Source organism: Taurulus bubalis, assembly GCF_910589615.1.
Source record: "Taurulus bubalis genome assembly, chromosome: 14".
Classification (NCBI taxonomy): domain Eukaryota; kingdom Metazoa; phylum Chordata; class Actinopteri; order Perciformes; family Cottidae; genus Taurulus; species Taurulus bubalis.
The window spans coordinates 13,507,844-13,531,044 of record NC_136602.1 but is presented as its reverse complement, the minus strand read 5'-3'; the positions used below and the strand labels follow the sequence as shown (position 1 = coordinate 13,531,044).

At 40.2% G+C, this 23,201-nt stretch overlaps 3 protein-coding genes across 3 annotated transcripts in view; all 3 read left to right on the top strand.

The window, feature by feature from the left end:
* Nucleotides 1-43: 43 nt before the first annotated feature.
* Nucleotides 44-5,995, top strand: LOC306746596 (pyrokinin-1 receptor-like; the record flags this gene model as incomplete). Its single annotated transcript, XM_079229526.1, has 7 exons — nt 44-193; nt 388-484; nt 1,386-1,591; nt 1,939-2,160; nt 2,238-2,415; nt 3,412-3,660; nt 5,952-5,995. 7 exons carry the CDS (start codon nt 44-46, stop codon nt 5,993-5,995), a joined length of 1,146 nt encoding a protein of 381 aa, XP_079085652.1.
* Nucleotides 5,996-7,501: 1,506 nt separating this feature from the next.
* Nucleotides 7,502-12,424, top strand: LOC306746595 (rho GTPase-activating protein 19-like; the record flags this gene model as incomplete). The annotated part of the gene is made up of 10 exons (XM_079229525.1): nt 7,502-7,548; nt 7,842-8,095; nt 8,934-9,014; nt 9,500-9,709; nt 9,818-10,044; nt 10,308-10,394; nt 11,076-11,141; nt 11,437-11,634; nt 11,718-11,813; nt 12,308-12,424. The coding sequence occupies 10 exons, from the start codon at nt 7,502-7,504 to the stop codon at nt 12,422-12,424; spliced, it is 1,383 nt and encodes a 460-aa protein (XP_079085651.1).
* A 6,028-nt stretch (nt 12,425-18,452) lies between these two features.
* The window catches only part of slit1a (slit homolog 1a), a gene marked incomplete at its 5' end in the record, with an annotated part of 80,677 nt that continues 75,928 nt past the window's right edge, over nt 18,453-23,201 (top strand). The window contains one exon of the mRNA XM_079230272.1: nt 18,453-18,661. Within this exon, the coding sequence (XP_079086398.1) occupies nt 18,453-18,661 (209 nt within the window). The remainder of the gene's footprint in view (nt 18,662-23,201) is intronic.

Below are 23,201 nucleotides of genomic sequence, written 5' to 3'. Positions count from 1 at the left end.
TTTCTCTTTAACATTCTTCTAGTTCTCAACCAGCTGCCGCACCATGAACCTCTCGGAGCAGATTTCACCCCTCTTCAGCTGTGATGTCACCCCGAGTGAGAAGCCACAGCTCGATATAATTGTCTCCAAAAGGGAGCCACTGACTATAGCTGTCCCCATGACCATTTTCTACAGCACCATCTTCTTGTCTGGAGTATGAACTTTACTAGACTCACTCCACACATTATCAATGTTACGTTCAGAATTACAACACTAAGTGGTATATGTGATGATAAAATACAGTAGAACTAAGCCACAATTCTAGTCATACAGTGTTAATGATTTGCTGACAGCAAACAACACAAACCTTTTCATTCTCACTAAATGCGGTTCCTTCATGCTCTGCAGATCTTACTCAATGGTGTGAGCATGCTGACCCTGCTCCTGGATGCTCATATGAGAGGCAGTGCCATTCGTTTCTACCTCATCAGCCTGGTCATATCAGGTACACTACATTCCACTCAATGTAATAGTAAAAAAGAAAATGTCATCTTTGTGGTCTTGGAAAGGTCACATTTGAAATGCCCTTTTTTCTATTATATGACAATCTTACATATAGGCAGACACTGTTTGCAGGCAGTCTCTTACCTCGCTCAATTTGCGTTAAATGTCTAACAGCAGCATAGGAGGATGTTTGACATGTTAAAGAACAGTTTGTGCCTCCGATGTGCCATTGAGATTCTGTTTCATAACTATAATGTGGAAGATGGTGTTCATATTTGCTTCGACATGCATCGATAGATCGATAGATAGAACAAATACAATCTCCATGCATGTTTGACATGCATGGAGATTTGTTCTATCTATCTATCTATCTGTCTGTCATTATGTCATTATGTCATTATGTCATTATGTCATTGCTCCTGCTTGTTATAGGAACACATTTTGGCACATGATGCTTTGAAAAATAAATGTACTCACTTACTTACTTACCATGCACTTTAAAGACAAATAAAATTCAATAATTCAATCAAAGTGAAAATTGATTTGTATTAATTAAGGGTGTAGACTTTTAATTGTTCACTTCAGTGGATATTTTAGAACATATTCACTGATATTGTATCAACGGGCCCCAATCATGACATTCCATTTCATTATGGCCAGGTTAGTACAATGAAAGTCATTCATCCTGCATTTAATGTGGGGATGCAGTTATGTATTTCAAACCTGAAAATGAAACTGATTGATTCAATTCGATGTCAAATTAACATTGTTTGTAATGCGCACACATTTAATCTAAATTTCAAAAAATTACTGATTGGACTGCAGTGTATTGCCTACTTTGAGGAACCATCCTCAGAGCAAATTTTCTAAATGTATGTTGTTTTTTTCTCTTTAAATCTTAGACATTTTGCAGCTGTTGACCCTCCCGATAACATTGTATCGGTACTATTGGGAGAGCTACCCATGGCGTCTGGGCCGAACAGTTTGCAAAGTCTACTTCATGGTGCGCCAAGTGTACTGTGCCACCACAAGCTGGGTTATAATGATCTTCACCATGGAGCGCTATGCAGCCATTTGCCACACCATGTGGTCTGTCTCCAGCCTGAAGGTTGAGTTCTTGCAACAACAACAAAAGCTTAGGGATGTATTTTATTACTGTTTACCGGAACTACATTTGTCTGCAACTGTCATCATTTGGGATAATATTCATGTTTGGTTTCTTCTCAAACTTCAGAAACATTTTCCTTGTTCATTCTCAAAGTATTTTATCAAGATATACTGCAGCAGATAGTATAATTTAAAAGTAAAGCATGTGTCCAACTGCAGGGCATTATAATGTTCAAAGCATGTTCATACTAAAGACATTTCTGAGAAAATATTATTTTTTTGGAAAACATGATTTGATACAGTGGGATGCTTTTACTTGTTCTATATTTGTATTTTCCTTTATAACAGAAGTTTCGGCTGCCATGCCTTCTGTCTGTTTGGATCATATCTCTGGTCTCGGCCGTACCCCTTGCTCTGGTCTATGACCAGGCTCTGGCCTGCATCCTGGACTACACTGCCGCTACACGAGAAGAGGCCTTCCATGTGTCCACCATGTGTGAGATGGCGGAGCCTGATCCTGCACACATCTATAAAGGTGCTTTGCTTCTGAGAGCAGGAATATTTTTTCTGGTAAGATAAGTGCTTTTTGAGAAGTTTTATTTACTCAACTGCATCCCACGCAGACCCTCAACATGCCTCTCCAACAGGTCCCACTGGTTTCCATTTGTACTCTCTATCTGATCATCATACTCTACCTGAGGCGGAACGGACGTCAAAGGAGAAATATGGGTCTAATGCGGCCGGATCCAGAAGGAAGACGAGACATTCAGTGCCATCAGAATGGGAAGCTGCTTTCAAATGAAAAGAGAGCTCTAAAACTCATGGGTGAGCCACGAAAATAATACAACCATGTTTAAGGCTTGCGGTTGTGGCATAGTAAATCTCGCAAGTGGTCTGATTTTTCTGCACATTCTTTGTAATTATTCATTGTCCGTCATGGTCTTAACCTTCCTCTTGTGTTAACGGGTCGGTTTTGACCCATGTCAAATCAGCTGTAAAATACACTAAAACAATTATATATCATCCAATTTGTTTCTCATCTCTTGGTCACATTGTTAGGCTTCCTTATCCATGACAATATTATTGTATGTTTGAATATTTTTGGTGTGGGCCTCTGGGCCTTTTCTTTGTCAGTGTAGCCCTCAATGTCAATAAAGGAAATGGTCAAATTAACCTCAAGAGAATCATATAAATAAATAAAAGGTTGTTGTGTTACCTGACTAATACCGAAGGGTATTAGAGCACATCTCTTAAATAAATTTGTTTTATTTATTTATATAGTAACATCTATGGTGTTACGGGTCAATTTCACATGTATATTCACTTCAAGAAAAAGGCTAAAAAGTCTTTAATACAAACACAAACTTAAAAGCAGAACAAGTCATAACACAAAATAGAGATTAGCAAGGTCAAAAAAAAAAAATCAAGCAAATCATATTTTGATAACTGGGTCGAAACCGACCCTAACAACACATAATTCCAACCAGAGCATTTTATATTTTAGTGAAAAAATATGTTTTTGTTTGTATTTTGTTGAAATAGAGGTTCCTGACAAAGTCAAAAAGCCTTGATGCAATAAACACATTGATGTGGTTCGTTTATGCATTCAAAACCTAAAACGGGTCGGTGCCGACCCTAACACAAGAGGAAGGTTCATCTACGACTGTGATGCTGATAGCATGGACTCTCCATGAGATGTTGTTGACGTTGTTGATGCCATACATTTTTGTCGCCCTTTATTTAGCTTAGTTACTGCAATTCATTTAAAGATCACTTAACCTGAGCGAGAGCGATGAACATCTTCTTTGTTGTGTCTTCCAGGCGCAGTCTTGGTGGCCTTTTTTGTTTGCAACTTTCCGGACATTGCCTCGTCACTGATGCAGGTCTACGTGGTTGTGTGGTCCGACACTGTAGATTATGCCTACACAATCCTGAAATCGTATTTGTCGCTTCCACTGTGGTATATGAACAGTGCTCTGGACCCTCTGCTGTTCTGTATTTCCTCCCACACATTTCGCAGGGCGTGCTGGAGAACTCTGGGAAGGCTCAGGCCGACCTTCGACTGGAAATGTCGGAGCGTGTCTTGGCCGTGGCAGAGAAGTGCTCGTGAAGAAGCAAGCAGAACAGCCAGTATGAATATTTATGGAGAGAATATGGCCCAAAAGAGAAATACAATCACGAATCCGATCCATGAAGCCGATCAGAAGAATGAAAATAGCAATGAAAGCCCCTTTCAACATGAGCAGCAACAACAAGCAATCTGAATTGTTATCTCTTTCATGCTATTAACCCGTTCACATCCCCAATACAATGGATATTACTTTTCTGGGATGTTTAGTTCTATGATTAATGTCATCTGACTCCACCAAAACACACACCTTTATTTGATTGGATGTCTACAAGCCAATCACAGTGTTCCAAATCATTTAAAGTGGACTGCAGTATAGTCTCACAACCTTTTTCAGCAAGCACGGATGATCGTGAGGCAAGCAAGCATATCTTTGTCCCCAAAGGAGTTATGTATGACACATGTGCAGTGTAACTGGAGTCACAAGCTTGCAGCAGACGGTGCTAGAATTAAAGAGATGTTGTTTCTCAGATGCTATCTGGGTACGCTCGAATTAATGTCGATCAACGTTTTAAATAGCAATTGTTTTTGGTCTTTTATTAAAGATCTGTTCAATAACTGCAGGTTCTAGGGTAGGCTGCTATTGACACCTTGCGGAGGCTTAAGTGAAACGAATCAATCATCCCCATGTTCTATGATCGTGCACCCGTTTGGGAAAGTGCAGACCAGATTTTACTGTTGTTGTACCCATTGACTGCACAGCCCAATACCAATGCCCCCCCAATGCCTTCAGCCCTGAACCCTCAGGACTTAATTGACGTCACCTGGTAAAAGGCTGCGTCTGAGAGACTCCGAGGGCTGGAAACGGTATAAATACGAATGTGACCAAACTATATGGCCATGTAAAACACTAGCTTGATGGGGCTTAAGGAGTTTGACTGTGGCTAAGTGGTTAGCATACCAATCCTTCAATCGGAGGGTTGGTGATTCGCGCCCCGGCTCTGCTAGTCCATGTTGACGTGTCCTTGAGCAAGACACTTAATAGCTCCCCGCTGCTGTGTCTACGGTGTATAGAGCAAAAATGTAAGTCGCTTTGGATAAAAGCGTCAGCTAAATGAAATGTAATGCAATGTAATGCTTAGGGCTATCAAGTGTTGGAAATCTTTTGCTAAATTCATTAGCCCTTCATGCAGTTTTTTGCTGCTATGAACATTTTCAGAATGTTAAATACAGCTCCTTTAAAGTAAACATGGGTCAAAATTATGAAGAAAAATGTATAGCATTTACTCAGGATTTATATTTATTTGATGTATCCGTCCATTGGAATGAAGGATAATAATTATGAAAGTTTTCTTGAATTAATGAAATAAGATAAATGTTGTTTTTTTAAAAAGGTCTAAGACTAATTTATCACATCTAATTAAGTGTTATTTTCATGTTCAGATTGTAAACACAAATTCCTTTTTAATGAAGAGAAATAAATAATACATGTACCGTAAGTGTTTTAGTAGTAGTTTTTAGCCAATGATTTATGGGTGTACAGAAGAAATCCACCACTACAATATTTGTTTGTCCGTTTGGAACATATAATTGGGTTCTGACAAAAATGTGTCACAAAAACCAAAAGAAAAAAACAACAACTCTGCCTCCCTTCTGAACATTCTGTTACTACAGGATTATCTCAGTGTTGTTGAAAACTGGAAGTAATTTATCTGTAAACGTGATTACTATGTCTCGAAATTGTGTGAAATTGTATTAATGTCAAGTAATATTTCTTTTGTTCTTTTGTCGAGCATGAAATATATGTGTGGTGCTTATGCTTACATTATTGTGACTGAAGTGAAGACATTCAATGGCGTGCATTTTTATGTCAAGTGTGATACAACTCTTCAGAAATTTCACAGAAATGACTGGACAGGATATGGCATGGTGTATTTCTATGTTGAATTTGATATATAAAGTATGTTGTTCAGGTATATTGCTCACATCATAACTGCAGGTTACATACCAATTGATTTTTCAATCTAAGGGAAAGGACAAAATGGTCAGTGAAGGAAAACTTTGTACATCTTTGTTCTTTCTATTAATGTTAGATGCTGACATTTCTATTGCCAGAAAAAGAAGAACTGGTAACAACAAAATCAGTGTATGTTTTCTTTTTTTTTCATCTTTCATTGCAAAGAATTACTACCTAGCAGGGGCATGTCTCACAGTTACCCACAGACACAAAACAATGTGATGGAGTACACTCGCCTGCCTATGTTCAAAGTGTAATGAAAATTATGTTTCACAGCCTACTCAGGTTCTGGAGGCTACCTGACTAAAACTTCCTCTTAACTTTTCCAAAAAATGTAAGCTAGATGTGAGGAATGAATAATCCAATACCAAGAGAAGTGATAAATGCATAAGATGGGCTGAGTAACTGGATGTATAATAATAAATTAACTTACACACACATTCTGAAAAGCTCACACTTAAAGACGGAGAGGAAGGACTCAAAGTGGGTTAGGATTTTGATGCTTTAATCATCATGCACTTTTTAACAAAACATCAAATTATTTCCTAACGGGGGTCCCAAATAATCATTATGTAAGAATGAATTGCCATTTGGTTTCACTTTAGTCATTCTACTTGAATCTCTGAACTAGTTGACGTGGCAGCCAATTGAGAGGCCTGGAAACAAGCTAGCAGTTTCCCTCACTGCTGTTGGAGCATTTTAGGTTATCTCATCAACCATGGTTGCAGGAGGATGTTAATGTTAATCTGTTTCTGCTGAACATGTAAATAAGCAATCATTTTCTAACCCACTTTATGACATAGTAATATGCAGTGGTGGATTGTAACTTAGTACCTTTACTCAAGTACTACTTTACTTACTCAAGTTTCTATTTCATGCTATACTCCTTCTCCACTACAGTTTGCAGACACACACCATAAACAACTTAACTTAATCATCAAAACCAAGAAGCTGAATGTTGATTTTAGAAAAAAAATAGGACATGCAGACATACACCCTACATACACACTACATCAATAAAGCAGAGGTGGAGCAAGTGAACCGTTTTCCTGGGAATCAGCATCACAAAGAACCTGTCATGGTCATCTCACTTCCACATCAGCTCAGAAATGTTATCTTAAGAAATCGAAAGAAAGCAAACTTGCCATGCCCTGTCAACTTTTACATAGAAGAAACATCCTGACTGGAACCATTACAAATGGTCTTGTTTGTGCACAGCCCAGGACAGGAGGTTTACCCAGAACTTCCCTCTATCTACTGAGCAGTATATCGGACTAAAAGACATTACACACACTTGCAATAGCTGTTCGTATTGTAAAGTCAAGTTCACACTACTTGACTTTCAAAGGCAAATTGTTGTCAATAAAACGCTCAAGAAGTAAAACAGGCATCGCCATGCACTTTGATGTTGTAGTCGACACACATGCTCAACGGCTTTGCTTCTGGTCAGGGGCTTTTGTTCAGGAGCTCCAGAAAGTGTCCGCGCATAACCAGGGCTCAAGTCACTTGGTGTGAACTAGACATAAATTATCCGCTGCCATAGCATCAGATTAAGGAGCAGCTTCTTTCCTATGGCTGTACGACTTCTCAGCTCATCTTCTTTACTCCACCACCATTTTATTTTGTTTTGTTAATTATTGTGTAGCATAAAGGGGCGACAACATGCATGTCTTTGTGCAACCCTGTAGAATGACAATAAATTGAAAATATTTAGTGAAAGAGGTCAATTATGTATCGGTTGAGCGGTCCTGACGTGCGTATTGTTCAGCCAATCACAACGCAGTGGGCGGGAGTAACGAGGAAACAGCGGAAGATTCAAAACGAAGATGGCGACTGGAAGTAATCCTCACAACAATCACAAACTGAACAGAAGGTACAAAGGTTTCGTTGAATATGTCCTCAAATTAACAGACACATAAGCTACTACTAAGAGGGGTATTTGTTTTAATCATTAGCGTGAGTGCTAAAACAGTATATTTGTTGTGAACTAACGTTATTTAGAAGAGTAGTAACTAACCTAACGCTAACTAACCTAACGTAGGTTAGCAACAACTTGGTATGCCGCTAATATCTGTTTAACTTCTAGCTACATGTTAGGTAGCAGCCCGAAACATTAACTACTAGTCCAATGAAGCTCAACTCAATCTCCGTGTTTCCCAACCACAGGGGGACACAATGCAGCGTGTTTATCAGCCAGGAAAAGCCCAACACGAGCCAGCCTGTGATCTTTAACCCGGACTTCTATGTGGAGCGGCTGCGACACGAGCATCCACAGGCCTTCGCGGATCTGGTACTAAGTAATGTCACTCGCCTCATCGACCTTCCAGGGGACGAGTTCGCCCAGCTCACCGGAGAGTCCGAGGCGAAGCTGCCCTCCGCCGCTGGCTTTCTCCGCTCCTTCAACTTCCTGAAACGTAAAGGTGAGAGAACATGATTAATATCTTATGAGTTTAACTATTGTTAATTTATCAACAGACCACACACAGTATGTATTCAATTAATACTTGGAATGCATGTACCTCCACCTCGGATGAAATTATTAAAAACACACAAGTAAATATATGAAATTTGACTACTGCATTTAACCCATCCTAAGCATTTCAGAGCATCTATTGTATGTATGTATGATTTATTCCAGGGATGTTGTATTGTACCTTTATGCATATAATATAATTGCAAATGCATATCCTGGGTGTTAGACAAAACACTAATGTGAAGATGTCCCCTTGGGCTCTGAGAAACGGAATTCATTTTTTACATGATTTGGATTCTTTTCATATTATTTAAATTATGAATAAATAATCAATTGAAAGGCTGCAGTTAATTATTATGTGGTCCCAGAAGTTATCACATTTATTATCCCATAAGACAAAGAGATCAACAAATGTTTACAATTTAGAATCACGAACATGGGAATGTTTGGGATTTTTACGGGGAAGGGGATTTAAGTGATTCATTTATTGTTGCAATAGTTGCCCATTCATTTCAGACGTCAAATCAATGGATCAACAAATTGTTTCAGCTCTAATATACAGTTTATTAAATGATAATTTAAGTGAAGTTCATTGTTAGTTTCTGTCTCCACATAAACACAACAGTTTTCATGTTTGTTCTGCTCATGTAGATTATGCAACAGGGTGCAGCAGGTCCATGTGATTGATGGAAATGATAAAAGGCAGCTGAGAATTTAATGAATGGTGTAATAGTTAAATACAGTTGGATAAAAAATGTCATACTTTGCTATTTGATGACTTTCAGATAAAGGAGTGGTTTTTGGGGCACCATTAACTGAAGAAGGAATAGCACAGATCTATCAGCTCATTGAATACCTGAGTAAAAGTGAGTATCCCTTAATATACATGCATAACTTCAGCCATTTGGAGGACACTTTCATCCAGAGCAGTTTGTGATATCATTACTACATACATTTTTCATGCGTTAGAAGGAGACCGATTCTGTAACCATGATAGTATTTTTATCAGACAATCACAATTACTTGTTTTAATAATGTCTTAATATACCTAGTTGAATTGCTTCAGCCTGTATTAACTCTTATAATTATTGGATTTGTTTGGCATCAATACTCTATCCTAACTCTTGCTACTTTGACTTAGTTGGAAAGCAGTGAATAATCACGAGGTCATGGTTTATTTCTCGAAAGCGATGATGTCATTCAGTGAAAATAGACACTGGGAGCAAATGCTTGGGTCAATAATTCATCTGAAAGCTCTTTGCTTCAGCTGTCTCTCTCCTGCCAACCACATATATCCCCCCCCCCTTCCCTTTTTGGCTGTCTCTCACCATCTGTCGCTCTTATCCCTCAGACCTTCATGTGGAGGGATTGTTTCGTGTACCAGGCCACAGCCTGAGGCAGGCAGCCCTGAGGGAGATGCTGAATGCTGGGGCAGAGATAGATCTAGAGACAGGGGACTTCCATCCTAATGATGCGGCCACATTGCTCAAAGCCTACCTGGGAGAGCTGCCAGAGCCTCTGCTCACGCACAGACACTATCATGCCCACCTGAAGATTGCAGGTGTGGGTTGACAATACACAGATCCTTGTCATGCATCAATATCCAGAAAATCTAATAATTATGCACTCCATGATCTTTTGTAACAATTCTCTTATGTACTGTTTCCAGAGCTGACTCGTTTTGATGATAAAGGAGATAAGACAAATATGCCCGACAAGGAACACCAGATTGAAGCATTTCAGCTGCTTTTCATGCTGCTCCCACCAGCCAACCGCAGCCTGTTGAAACTGCTGCTGGACCTGCTGTACCACACTGCTCGAAATCAGCACATCAACAAGATGTCTGCTATCAATCTAGCCACAATGTTTGCTCCACACATCCTCTGGCCCAAAAATGTAAGGACCGTAGGTTAATTTTGTTCATTAAGTATGTTACAACGAGGGTAATCCGAAGATCCCTCTATCGAAGTGTCCTTGAAGGAACACACTCAACCTCTAACCGCTCTTTATGAGCAATGGAGATGTGTGTGTGTGTGTATATATTATATATATATATATATATATATATATATATACACACACACACACAGTTCATTGACTATGTTTTCAGTCAAGAATTGGTTTGGCATTGTTTATTTTGTGGTATTATTTTGCTGCAGGTGATGGCAAGTGATCTGCAGGGAAACATCGAGCAACTGAATAAAGGCATAGCGTTCCTTATCAGGCACTCACAGAAACTGTTCAAGGTAGGCAGTTTTACAAACCGTTTCTCTGGACGTCTTGTTGCTCGTCCTTGTCTGATAAGAACAACAGCATGAGGTGTGATTTTATCTGTTGAGGTTGTCTGTATTCTGTGCTAAACTTTACTTTCATGTAAAAAAAAAAAACACAGGGAGGTCTTCCTAATTGGATATCATTTTAAAAGATAATTGTAGTACTTCACACCCATGTGGTAATGATATTTCCACTGTGATCTTATAGTTGTTGCCGGGGTTATAATGAATGCAAGCAGTGTAATAAGAAGGAATATTGCATTTGCATATGAAGGAAATAACAACAAAAGCATTTTTTTGTTCAGTGCCTGTAATCAGCAGCCTTTTCATTCCCAATGATTAGCTTATATTTCTTGATTCCGTTTGTTGAGCTTCTATATTGTACACATATGGCAAGTGGCAGCTTCAATACACCATTGTTCATGGTGAGGTCATTTTCTAAATGCCAATCGCATTAATCTATGGGACACAAGATTCATTCTTCACAATAATCCTTTATCTGAGGATTTCATTTACATGTTTACATGCATATTTGCTCCTCTCACCCAATTTTAGCATAATGTTTTCCTAATTTCTGTTTTGTTTTTTATGCTTATTGCTAATGAGTTATACCCAAAATGTTTTCTACTAAAATATGACTATTTTCCATGGAAGGCACCTACATACATCAAAGAATATACCCGCTTGTACTTCACAGGATCAAACACTCTTCAATCAAAGGTGAGTGTTTTGGTCCTTTTGTGTTTTTCTTCTTTTTCTCATATTAATATATATAAAGTGTTAAAACAGCAATACATTAATCCATAAAGCTACTTTCAATACTCCTATTATATCTTTTTTCATTTGCTAACTTTTGAATCCAGTAACCTCAGTGTCTGGTTATTTTAGGTAGCTTGTACCTAAAATACAGGACTTTGAGAGACTCTTATCTTCTGCTTATTGTGGTCACATCTATTGAAAAGAGTTTGGTTGCAGTGAGAAATATCTGGTCATCTGTTGTGTCTCACCTCTCTAGGATGACTTGACCCTCTGTGCTGGCACTAAAGATGAGCCCATACATGCCATAACAGCTGCCTCCCCTTCTCCCTCCATGAGAACAATCAGTGGTGAGGTCAGGTCTACCCAGAGTTACACTGAATCGGCCCTCCGAGAGCTGTACCAGCAGGTCAACCACATGCCTGATTCTGCCAAAAAGAAGAAGCTCATCAGACAGGTACAGTACCCGCTGTGAGGAGGATGAACAATACAGAAAACAATTTGCAACCTAGCACCTAATGTGTGTGTGTGTGTGTGTAGTTTGATAAGCAGCCTTTGCTGACATCTTCGGCTGACTCGCGGACACCCTTCAGCAGGAAACATTGGCGTTCACGCTCTTTGGGTGGGATCATCAAGGTTGGTTGACAGTACTCCTGTGTGCAATGATAGCCTTCACATTTCAGCCTTCATTCTATTTTGATCAGATTCTAGACAAGAGTTATTTTTTATTACTGGTGATATATTACTAGTGCTACTGAATAAGGTTTAGCTAAGAACATTATTCTGCCTACTTTTGTTGTTTGAGTGAATCCAGGTGCTTACCGCTATTTATAACTGACAACACAGAGATACCACAAGATACAAGCGTCATTATACTATTGATTATTTTCAACCATCAATTTTTTTTTTAGGAAAAGCAATAGTCTTGCGTGGCACCTTTCTGAAAATTCTGTATTGTATTTTTTTCCTTATTTGTTGGTACATAATCTTTTTTTCCGATAATATTAATTATGGTCTTGTATACATTATACGTATATTATAGTGCGTTTTGATAAAAAGCTACATGGTATAATAAATACAGCCCTACTGTCTATAAATCTTCCAGTAATGATTTTTTGTCTATGAAACAGAGGAAGGTGTTGGGAAGCCAAGAATTACCAGAGAAAGAAAATGGCAGTCTGCAGAGTCCTCGAGCCAGGGGTCAATCGATGGCCAGGCAAGAGAAAACACTCGCCGCGGAGGAGTGAGTATTGCATTCATACACCACAAAACAAAGTAAACAAGTCTTAGAATGACTGTGTGCCCTGTGTAACATGTTAAGAAAACCTCATTGCTTACTGTCGTGGTCCTGTAGGCCAATAATATTCCCCAATGATCTTGATGATGGACATGTATGGAGAAGCAATCAAGTAGTAATTATCTTTTATTTAAACCAAACCATTCAACATGCCACATTTAAATTGTGAGACAGCACAATTCACTCCTAAAAGTGTCATCCACCAGTGACAAGTAGTTTTCCTCATGGCTGTGTTGAAGGAGTTTTCTGGCATTTCCAGCCATCGGTCTGTGGTTCACCACAGACAAGCCTGGCCTCACTTTGACTCAACGGTGCTTACATTGTTAATGATGCCTGATGTACGCTGCTGAAAGGATTAGAAATTACCTAATCTTTCTTTCTTTCTCTCTCTTTTCATCTCATCCAGGATTCTCTAACAGATTGGACTCTTCACAACTAAGGAAACATCAGGCTGACTGTTATGTTAGGGGTATTAAATGATCTGAGGTGTTGACACAAACTAAACGGTGTAAAGCAAGGCAGTGAAGTTTATGTCGGAAAGGTTAGTAGGATAGCAGGAAACCACCCAAATTCCTTTGCAGTCTAGCAAGTTTTATGTAACCTTCATAAGTGAGGATGTTGCATGCATTATTTGAAGTCAATGAAATTTACCCGTTTTCTTGCCAAGTCTTCCTTTTACAATGTTCAGCAGGATGCTGTATTTACACCAGTGAATTTGTGGCTATATAGCTTTACCATTGACTGAAACATGTTAATTTGATTTGCAAACCTATGCATTTATTTTTGTAATGTTTCAAGTCCTGGAATCCAGTGCATCAGATGCATTGGTCAAATGTGATATGCAGGCTTTTCTATTTAAATGCTACATTTGTTTGTAAGTTGTAGTAGGTTTAGTTAGACTCACACATTGAATGTGTGAGTCTAGTCAGTTCAAGACTTTTATTAGAAAAGTGGTCAATTCTGAGATGTGCCTTTTTTAAGTTAATATATCTTAAATTACTTAATAATGTAATTTGTATTGTACATTTTCTCTTTAAATTCCAGATGGCTTTAAGCGTGTGGTGACATTTTTTTAAAGAATATATTCAAGTGTCAGTAAATTGAGGCAGTGAAGATTAATAGAGGTTGAGAGATATAGAGTTAAAATCTTTAAAGGACCATCTTGTGTGGATTATATTAATAGTTTTCTCTGTTTCCAATAGCTCAAACCTTCGGTGATAGTAAAGAATACTGTGATACTTAAGCTACTGCTACTTTAAACTTCAGGTTGTTTTTTTTATTGTGAATTTTACAGTTTTATTGCTTTCTATGCATTTGTACTTTTTCCATTTTATGGTTTTTAAATTATTTTTGTCTATTTTTATCTTTTTATTTTCAAAGGTTAATGAAGAGAAATGTGTTGTTTGCCTTCTACTGTAGTTGTTAACCCAGGTGCTTTCTGGGAGAGTTTAAGCTATTTAACCTGCTTGTTGTCTTGCGTAGCTGTTTCCAGATCAGTCGTCACTCATGCCGCTAAGCTGTTACAATTCAACTATAACTTGATGATGGGTCAACATGTCCGCTGATGTATTGATGCTACTGTGAAGCTATGCAACTCACTGCGATTAAAAGACATCAAGCTGACTTCTGTGGGGGTCTTTTCATTTGAAGGGTTGGCATGTGGGCTTCAGTAAGATGAAGACTTCATTATGAACCTTCTTGCTGTTTGTCACTTTTCCTTTCTGGAATATCAGTGGTGTTGCTCTCTGAAGCTTGTGATGTTGTTTTACGGGCAGCCACAAGGTGATGCTGTTTAATTACAAATAATTCATGAGGCAGAGCGCCTAAGGTGCAACATCTCCTCTGATCTTGTCAAAATAGAGAAGATATCCTTATGAGAGAGATCTGCTCATTAACTGCTCCTGTGAGGTTAAATACCCCAAATACGTTTTTATGTGAACACTATTTTTAATGAATATCAAACCAAAAACTCGAAAAACAACTGAAATACATCATGAAACCTTTTGACATATCATATTTTCCTTAAGGGCAAGACATGCTACTTAATGTTCCTTTAACTTCCTTCTTTTGACCTCTCCCAACTTTTAACAGTACGTGATCCAATGTCAAACAGTTGTCAAGTAGTTTGCAAACTTTTAGGCTTATAACGGCCATTGCAGCAAATGTAAAATGGGAAGGAACCCCAAATCAACCCAAACGCATGTGACACTGTATGTGCTGAAATATATACAGAGATGTCAAAATACAATTGAATGTTAAATCAGTTTTAAGACTAACATATATAACATAACATACAAGGTCACTAAATGTAAACATACCTAAAAAGTGGTTGCTGTTTGCAGTAAATGATTTGCCCAAATTGAACATATTTTAGTGAGTGGGTGGAGAATAAGAGTGAAGGCCGCTCTCCAATAGGAGGAATGTCTCAGTGTGTCATTATGGTGTCCATGTCAATGCATGTTTGGTATTGTAAGTATATGTTGTAAACATCTGTGAAAATGGGTCTGCCTTTTCTCATGTTCTGTAAATATACATCAGACAGCTTCCATAATAGGAATAGTATTGTTTTACAGCCAAAACTCCGGAAGGGGTTTTATTTAGCATTCTTCCTCGAAATTGAGCATGATGACTGTAAAAGAAGTCGGACATACTGCAATCAACTTTACATTATCTGGTGTGCACACAAACCCACAAGCATATATGATGAGTGGATGTGATTTGGCTTCAAATGTATGCACTAAAATTACTTTCAGAGGGAATGAATTCCATCTAGATTCTTGAACTACAGATAAAGAAATACCACACTAAAAGAGGAGAGGGTGGGGAAACAAATCAATGTTCAAATATTTGTGTAGACTCGGTATAGTTTTTTTTCCCCCAACAATAGACAGTGGAAAAATCTTTCAAGCCTTTTCAGCAAGATGAAATACACAACTTTTTGGGGTTTGAAGCATGCTGTGGAATTCTCTAGATGCTAAATTTGGTTTCTTTCAGTTTTTTCTTTCTCTCTATCAAGCACTTCTCAGTTTTGTGACGAACTATCAAATTAATTCCTCGATTCCGACACGAGAAGCTGCCAGCTTCGTCTTAATAAAAGTTAGGTTACAAGCTGCAGGAAAATATTTATTGAACTCCGCAGGGCTGCACAGGGGCGACTGTGGCTCAATGGTTAGCATGTCCGTCTTTCGATCGGTGGTTCGAGCCCCGGCCCTGCCAGTCTATGCCGATGTGTCCTTGAGCAAGACACTTAACCCCGAATAGCTCCCCGCTGCTCAGTCTACGGTGTATAGAGCAAAAATGTAGGTCGCTTTGGATAAAAGGGTCAGCTAAATGTGATGTGCCTAGCTCCTCATGATGAGCTCTTCTGTTTTGCAAACTCTCCTCTCCCAGACTAATTGTAAATTGCTGCCATGTCCTCCCACAGCCGAATAATTCCTGTTATGTATTTGTGCACATTCCTATCACGACTCTGTGAGAGCAGAGGGACGCTACCATCCACCCCCCATTACCACTAAACACCACTGTCTCCTCTTTAATTAGCCATTCATAGAAGGAAGATCAACACTGCACTGACACTTTTACCGGCACAGATGGAGCTTGTGTGTGTGTGTGTGTGTGTGTGTGTGTGTGTGTGTGTGTGTGTGTGTGTGTGTGTGTGTGTGTGTGTGTGTGTGTAACCCTGCATATGTACAGACATACAAACCTCATGCATTTCCAGTTGGTCAAGCAGCAAAGCAGACAGATGTTTTGTCTTGCATCTTCCCTGCCTGCTGCCCTTCATGCCTTTGTTAGTTCAAGTTGATGGGGTTCTTGGACGATGGGATTGTGTTGTTGATGTTTGCTACTTTTTGTTTGATTTTAGTGAAGTACCAAACTTTTAGTTACTTTTAAAAGTTTAAAAATACCTGTAGTTTCAAAGCAACCAAACTACTGATGAATGAATAGTATAGTTCCGTACTGACTGAATTATACAGTTTGTTGTACAAACAACACAAAAACTGACAGATGTTATGCAAATCCATATATGAGCCAGTGTCTCGTAATTAGTTCCTAGATATCTGTGGATCTCCAGATGAGTACCTAATGAATCATTCTTGATTAATGCTGAGTCTGGTGCTAAATGGCACTAAACCAATAACGGATTATTCCCCCTTTGGTTGCCCGTGCACTGCCTCACACAAGGGGTTATTAAACTAGTAACTAGTGTGAATATTAGGATAGTGATCTAAGTATTAATTATTGGTTTTGTGCCTTTTAGCAGCTGATGCAGCGTTAATCAAGAGTGCCTCATGGTGATCATTATGCAGATTCACAGATATTAAGAAACTAATCATTCCACATTGGTTCAATAAAAGTTATGCAATAAGTGCGTGTTGTTGCTCTTGTTGTTGCTTGTTGTTGTTCCTTTGTAACTTCTCTCAATTCAATAAACCTAATTTTAAAGTGTCACCATTTAGTTAATCGTGTCGATTGCTGAGAACAATGCACTTTGGCTTGAACCTATAAATACAAGAAGCGTATTTCCTCCCCACATCCAGAATACTGGCTCGCAATACCACGAACTGAATCAATATGCATTTGGAAAAGTTTCCTGGAAGCTTCAATTACACTGTCAACAGCGGCTGGACTTAATATATCCACTGTTTTAACTAAATGTCAACCGTTGCAAAATACGATTTATTAAGATTTCCTTTAAAGTAAATAAAGCATTAAAGGCGTTAAGAAGGGGATTATGTGCCGTTACGGCCATAAATCTAAATAACAGCAGGTATGGTTGGGTGTAGCATGTTTGTCTTTCATTTGTATATATAACGATATAATCTCTGTCTCTGTGCCGATGCTGTGCTGAAAATATTGTGTTAACTTTCTTTGTATGGCTGTGGTCTGCCTTCCCAACAGATCATGAATACTTGTGCTTTTGCATTCCAGTTCCCTTCTGCAGCTTCTCTGTGTGTGTGTGGCCGCACTTGATCTACATGTTAAGACCCACATTTACGGATTATTTATTCCGGTTTTTGCCTCCAAGGATTGAGGTGTTGATTTCACCCTTCCCCAGTGGATTCTCCTTCGTTACATGTATGCACACACACACACACACACACACACACACACACACACACACACACACACACACACACACACACACACACATACACATACACATACACACACTCACACAGCTCAGTCTCCCCACAGCCTCTCCCTTCGGGCTGGGGTTATGTAGTGTCATGCAGGTTAGGTCTCTCTCTAGGGGTTTGCCTGCAGGCAAACCTGAAATAAAATGAGTGGAGTGAGTGAAAAAGAAAACCGATAAAGAAAGATACTTGGGCTAGATTTGTATTGTGAATAGAATCAAGGGAATGAAAGAGGGATCTCGAGAATGAGAGTGAGTTCAGGCAGGGTTCTGGGGGTGGGGGGTATTGAGGGGGGAGAGGAGGGGTATGGGTGGAGTCGGGGGGCTCTGCTATTTGTAGATCCTTGTGATGGATGACTGGTGTGTGTGTATGTAAGAGAGAGAGAGAGAGAGAGAGAGAGAGAGAGAGAGAGAGAGAGAGAAAGAGACTGGCTTTTTTCTCTTTCTGCTCTTTCCCTATTCCCTCTCTCTTCAGGCGAGCAGAGCAGAGCGGGACTGAGTGAGAGGAGGACAGAGACGCAGACGTGTGCAGACCAGCGCAGCAACTCCAAAAAGACAAGAGAGGAGAAGAGTTTGCAAGGACAAAATAAGAGAAACTGTGGTGGATATCATACCTACATCAAAAGAATTCTAGAAGAACAAAAAGGATTTGCTCTGTTTCACAGCTAAGAGGAAAATAATAGCATTTGTTACAGTTTTGTTTTCTATTTATATTCACCACAAATACATACTTATTTTTAGAGGACTTGCGAGGTGTAGCAGGACTTTTGTTTTTTGCAGAGAGGGGTGGACAGAGAGAAGTAAGGGTTTTGTTGAAGAAGAGCTGGCTGCAGTGGCGGTGAATATGCCTGTCAGAGGTAGCTGTTTTGGGGCAGGCATGGGCAGGCTGGCGGGGCAGCCACTCTGGATGTGGGTGGTGATGCTCTCTGCACTGCTCATGGGCAACGCCAGCGCCTGTCCAGCCCTGTGTACCTGCAGCGGCACCACAGTAGACTGCCATGGACTGGGTCTCAAAACCATGCCAAGGAATATCCCCCGCAACACTGAAAGACTGTGAGTACCATCTGTACAATGTGTGTGTGTGTGTGTGTGTGTGTGTGTGTGTGTGTGTGTGTGTGTGTGTGTGTGTGTGTGTGTGTGTGTGTGTGTGAGTGATAGAGAACTCCCTGACTGTGTCCCTCTGTCTTTTTTATTCACTGTATTCCTTCTGTCCCCTTTCTGTATTGTAGTGGCGCACATGACTTTGCTTAGACTGAAAGAGAACAATAGCTCTGCCTGTAATGCTGCGTGTGTGTGTGAGATTGTGAGATTGAGAAATTGCGTGTGTGTGTGTGTGTGTGTGTGTGTGTGTGTGTGTGTGTGTGTGTGTGTGTGTGTGTGTGTGTGTATGTGTGTGATTGCATGTGTGTGTCAGTCAGTCAGTCAGTCAGTCAGTCACTCCCTGGCATTCCAGTCAGGTATAAATAGGCATGAGGGACTAGAAAGAGCAGGAGCAGATGTGTGCCTTTCACATGTGTCCGTAATTTACTTACCTGCTTGTTTATGCTGCATGTATTTTATATTTCTTTCTAAATCCTGAAAGCAAAAGAATGAAGTCTAATTTTGAATGTGACATATATTTAGAAATCAGAAAGTAAAAGTTTTCCATAAAGTTTAAACCTTAAATGATTGTGAGACAGAGCCGGTTGGTACTGTGGGTAGTTTAGATTCTGTTATGTTTGGGAACATGTTTCCTGTCCACGCAGCACTGTGCCTCTCTTTATCTATTCCCCCCCCCCCCTCTTCCCCCTTTTCACTTTCCTCCACTCCTGGGACAAAGACTCCCCTCTCACCCCCTTCTTATGCCCCTGAACACTCACTCCACAAATTGTTAAATCATGTAGAAAATTAAGCAAATCTGCTACTTAAGTGAGTCCTGCACGAGGATCACGTAGCTGTCTTGTAAAACGGAGGGAGGATGGGAGATGGAGGGAGAGGTGAGGCGGACGCCGGCTTCCAGAGTGGAGTTTTTCTGTCTTTTTTCACATTCCTTTGAAATATTCATCAGTAAATCAGAAGTGAGGAGTGCAAGGGGAAATAGATTGTTCTATTTCGGCTTTTAGAATATCAGTCCTGAATAAAACATGCGATGGTAACAGTGGAGAGAAAGCCTGTGTCAGAGGCAGCGTTGGCATAGTGGGAGCTGGCTGCATATTTTATGCTTTTCATATTTAATTTCTAAGAACACCTTTTTTTTTTTGTTGCCGTCTTCATGTTTCCGGGTTGCTTATGTGCACATGCTGGTTCAACATTGAAACAGAGAGGAAACACGGTAATTTTGTGGTTTCCTTTTACATGAATGGCCATACACACTGGAAATATACCCTGCCCCTCCACTCAAGGGCATTTTTGTGTTATAAAGTTGTTTGTGCATTCATAGGTCATGTACAGCAGGGGATTTTATTGTTGTAACATCTCTGGATGCACGTCTAGCACACTCAGGATGCTGCATTTTAAACGTAATGTGCATAAAGGTCATGTGTAAATTATTGGGGGCGTGCATGTGTTAGATGTGTGTGTAGGTCATGTAGAAGAAAGTCAGCCTCTACGGAGAAGCACTACTTAACAATATAGACCATCCTCTCCTGCAGCCGGTTACATGGGGTGATTCATCAAGGTGATTGTGCAAGTCAGAGCAGCCCACCCTGCCTCACACGATGGTCCCATGTGCACAGCTAAATTTATGTGTATGCATTTGGCAAATGTGTGTTCATGTTAAAGAAATTGTGCGGGGTCAAATATGAGTAATGAGTTGGTCAAGTTTTTGTAAAATTGTTCCAGAAGTTGGTGGACCTCACCTCGAGGATGAAACGTTAACACAAACTTTTTCTTTGTCGGAATTCATTTGAATCGCAAACATTTCAAATGTGTAATGTTGCAAATTGTACTTGCCTCCCTTTTAATGGAAGGAGGCAGCATCGCATTTGTAAGGAAAGTAGATGCAGACTAGAGAAACCTAACAAAATAGAAGGGGTTGCACTTCACTTTGACAGTCTGCTTAGCTGTATGTTTATGGATATTAGTGTGAATGCATATGTGTGTTTGCGCTAATGTATACAGAGTGATACTTACGGGTGGTAGAGTGTGTGTTTGATAGAAGGAGGGGGTTGGTTTTGGTAGAATGTGTGTGTGTGTGTGTGTGTGTGTGTGTGTGTGCGTGTGTGTGTGTGTGTGTGTGTGTGCGTGTGCGTGTGCGTGTGTGTGTGTGTGTGTGTGTGTTTATGGGGCGGGGTGTGCGTATAAAAGGTGTTGAGACAGACAGCAGAATCCCATTTGCACTTGTCAGTGTGGGTTTGGATCAGGTCTGACCCCTGCGCTCCTCAGACTGAAGCCTGTAATGAGTCTGTGAGCTCCATGTATTAAAATCACACCCGGCCTCGTTTGGGCCACCGGCCGCTCCCTCCCCCTCTACTCCCTCTTTGCATCAACCCTTTCGCTCCGTCTCTTTCCTTGTCTCTCTTCTTCCTCGTCTTTATTCATCTGCTCTGAAAAAACAACACATCGTGACACCACATTGATATCAGGCTATGCTGAGAGAAAATGAAAGTGACTTTTACAGACAGTAAAGATTCTTAGTCAAGCTTTTAGATGGACAGGTATTGAACTAACGTGCAATCTTTTTTCTCTCCTGGCTTTATCCTGGCAGGCCTGCTGTTTAGATAAGTGTGTGCCTCATCTGTTAATTGCAAAAAGCCAGTGGAATAATTTTCTGCGCCAGAACATACCCTGTACTGAGATTTGAGGGCACGTTGGAGCTCCTCCAGAATAGGGGAGGAGGAGGCTGTACACCATATGTGTGTGTGTGTGTGTGTGTGTGTGTGTGTGTGTGTGTGTGTGTGTGTGTGTGTTTGTGTCTGTTCTTCCTGTGCGCCTGTATAAAGCCGAGGTTCACTTGTGTGTGTTCATAAACTTGAGCATGTGCCTCCATGCGAACATGCGTGCAGTGAATAAGTAATGTAAGATGAAAACACATGAGGTTTGGTGGTAGTTGAAGAAGAGGGGCTCCCTTGCTTCGATAAGCATGTTTATGTATTTGGGGGGGTTGGAGGTGGAGAGTGTGTGAGCATGTGCCAGGGAATGCCTGCGGTGTTTTTGGCACCGGCACATAGCTGGTACAACTGACGGCTCACCGGCCACCTGATTCATAATTTGCCCTGACAAGACCGAACACAGCCTGCCCACTACCTGCCAACTATAGTGGAACGAGTGAGATGGAGAAAAGGACAAATAAGTGGAGTGAGGGGTGGAGACGTTGGGGTCGAGAGAGGATGAGAAGATCCTTCAGGGCGAGGCTGGCACAACTGAGGTGGTAATGAAGAGACTCCTGCACAGAAGAGGGAAGACATGTAACTCAACCACAAAGCTAATGAATGAATCAAAGGAGATTATGTTTTTTTATTAAGGAAAAATAAGTCTAGTCCTGAGGCAGACCGAATGTCATGCAGGTCCTTTTTTACAGTCTAATATATCCATCCTCATAGCAGATGACCCCGTGAGGAGCGACAATGCCTGGAATGAAGATCATTCAGAGAATGTTTCTGCTCAGTGGAGGATTGGGAAATTACAGGCCGGGGACGGGGGTCATTCAATTTATTGCCTGCACTCCACAGCTGTGGTCTTTTCTCTTGTACTGAGGTGGACGCCTTCGCTATAGCTGTCTATTGAGTATTTTGTGAACTCTGTCACACAAAGTAGTAGTACTATAAGTACTGTGGGCCACAGAAGTTCATCTCTGTGCTGTTTTTATTGTTCAATTGGTCGAAGCGTTTTGTCTCCTTTTTAATTTTTACATCCATGAAACATAATAGTGCTGCTTGTCTGAGCAGAGTGACGACAGCTGCTGAGTGTCTAAACTCACACAACACCTACCGGCCTGCTCTCCTGAAGCGCAGCTACTTTATGGAAGTGTGATTGCACTCATGAGAGCTAAGAAATGACCCCATCAATGGGATGTGTCTGTGCCAAAGAATGCCTTCCAACTACTTTTTTCATATATATATATATATATATATATATATATATATATATATATATATATATATATATTTACCTTGTGCGTGTCTAATATGCTTATATATGAAGTGTGTGAGCATGTGCATAATGTGAGTGTACATGCGTGATTGCTTTGCACGCCTATCTAAAAGTGGCTGTATCTCAGCAGACCGTGAAAATCGAATTAGGAGAATCCACCTAGATCACCTTTCATCTCTCAAAAGTCCATCTTTCCTTTTAACCCTTCTGGCTAGCCAGTAAGAAGCTGGCAGTGAAGTAAGTGTGTGTGTGTGTGTGTGTGTGTGTGTGTGTGTGTGTGTGTGTGTGTGTGTGTGTGTGTGTGTGTGTGTGTGTGTGTGTGTGTGTGTGTGTGTGTGTGTGTGTGTGTTAAAACGCACATCAGTGAACACTCTCTTGGCGCTGTAGATATGCCTTCATAATCCACATTTCACACTAGTCAAGATGCTTTTGATGTGATTCAGTTTTGAGAGTAAATTATGGGCAGCAAGCCAGATTCAAGAGCTGCTTTAGATTTGCATCAGTCTGCACATTTGTCTTATCA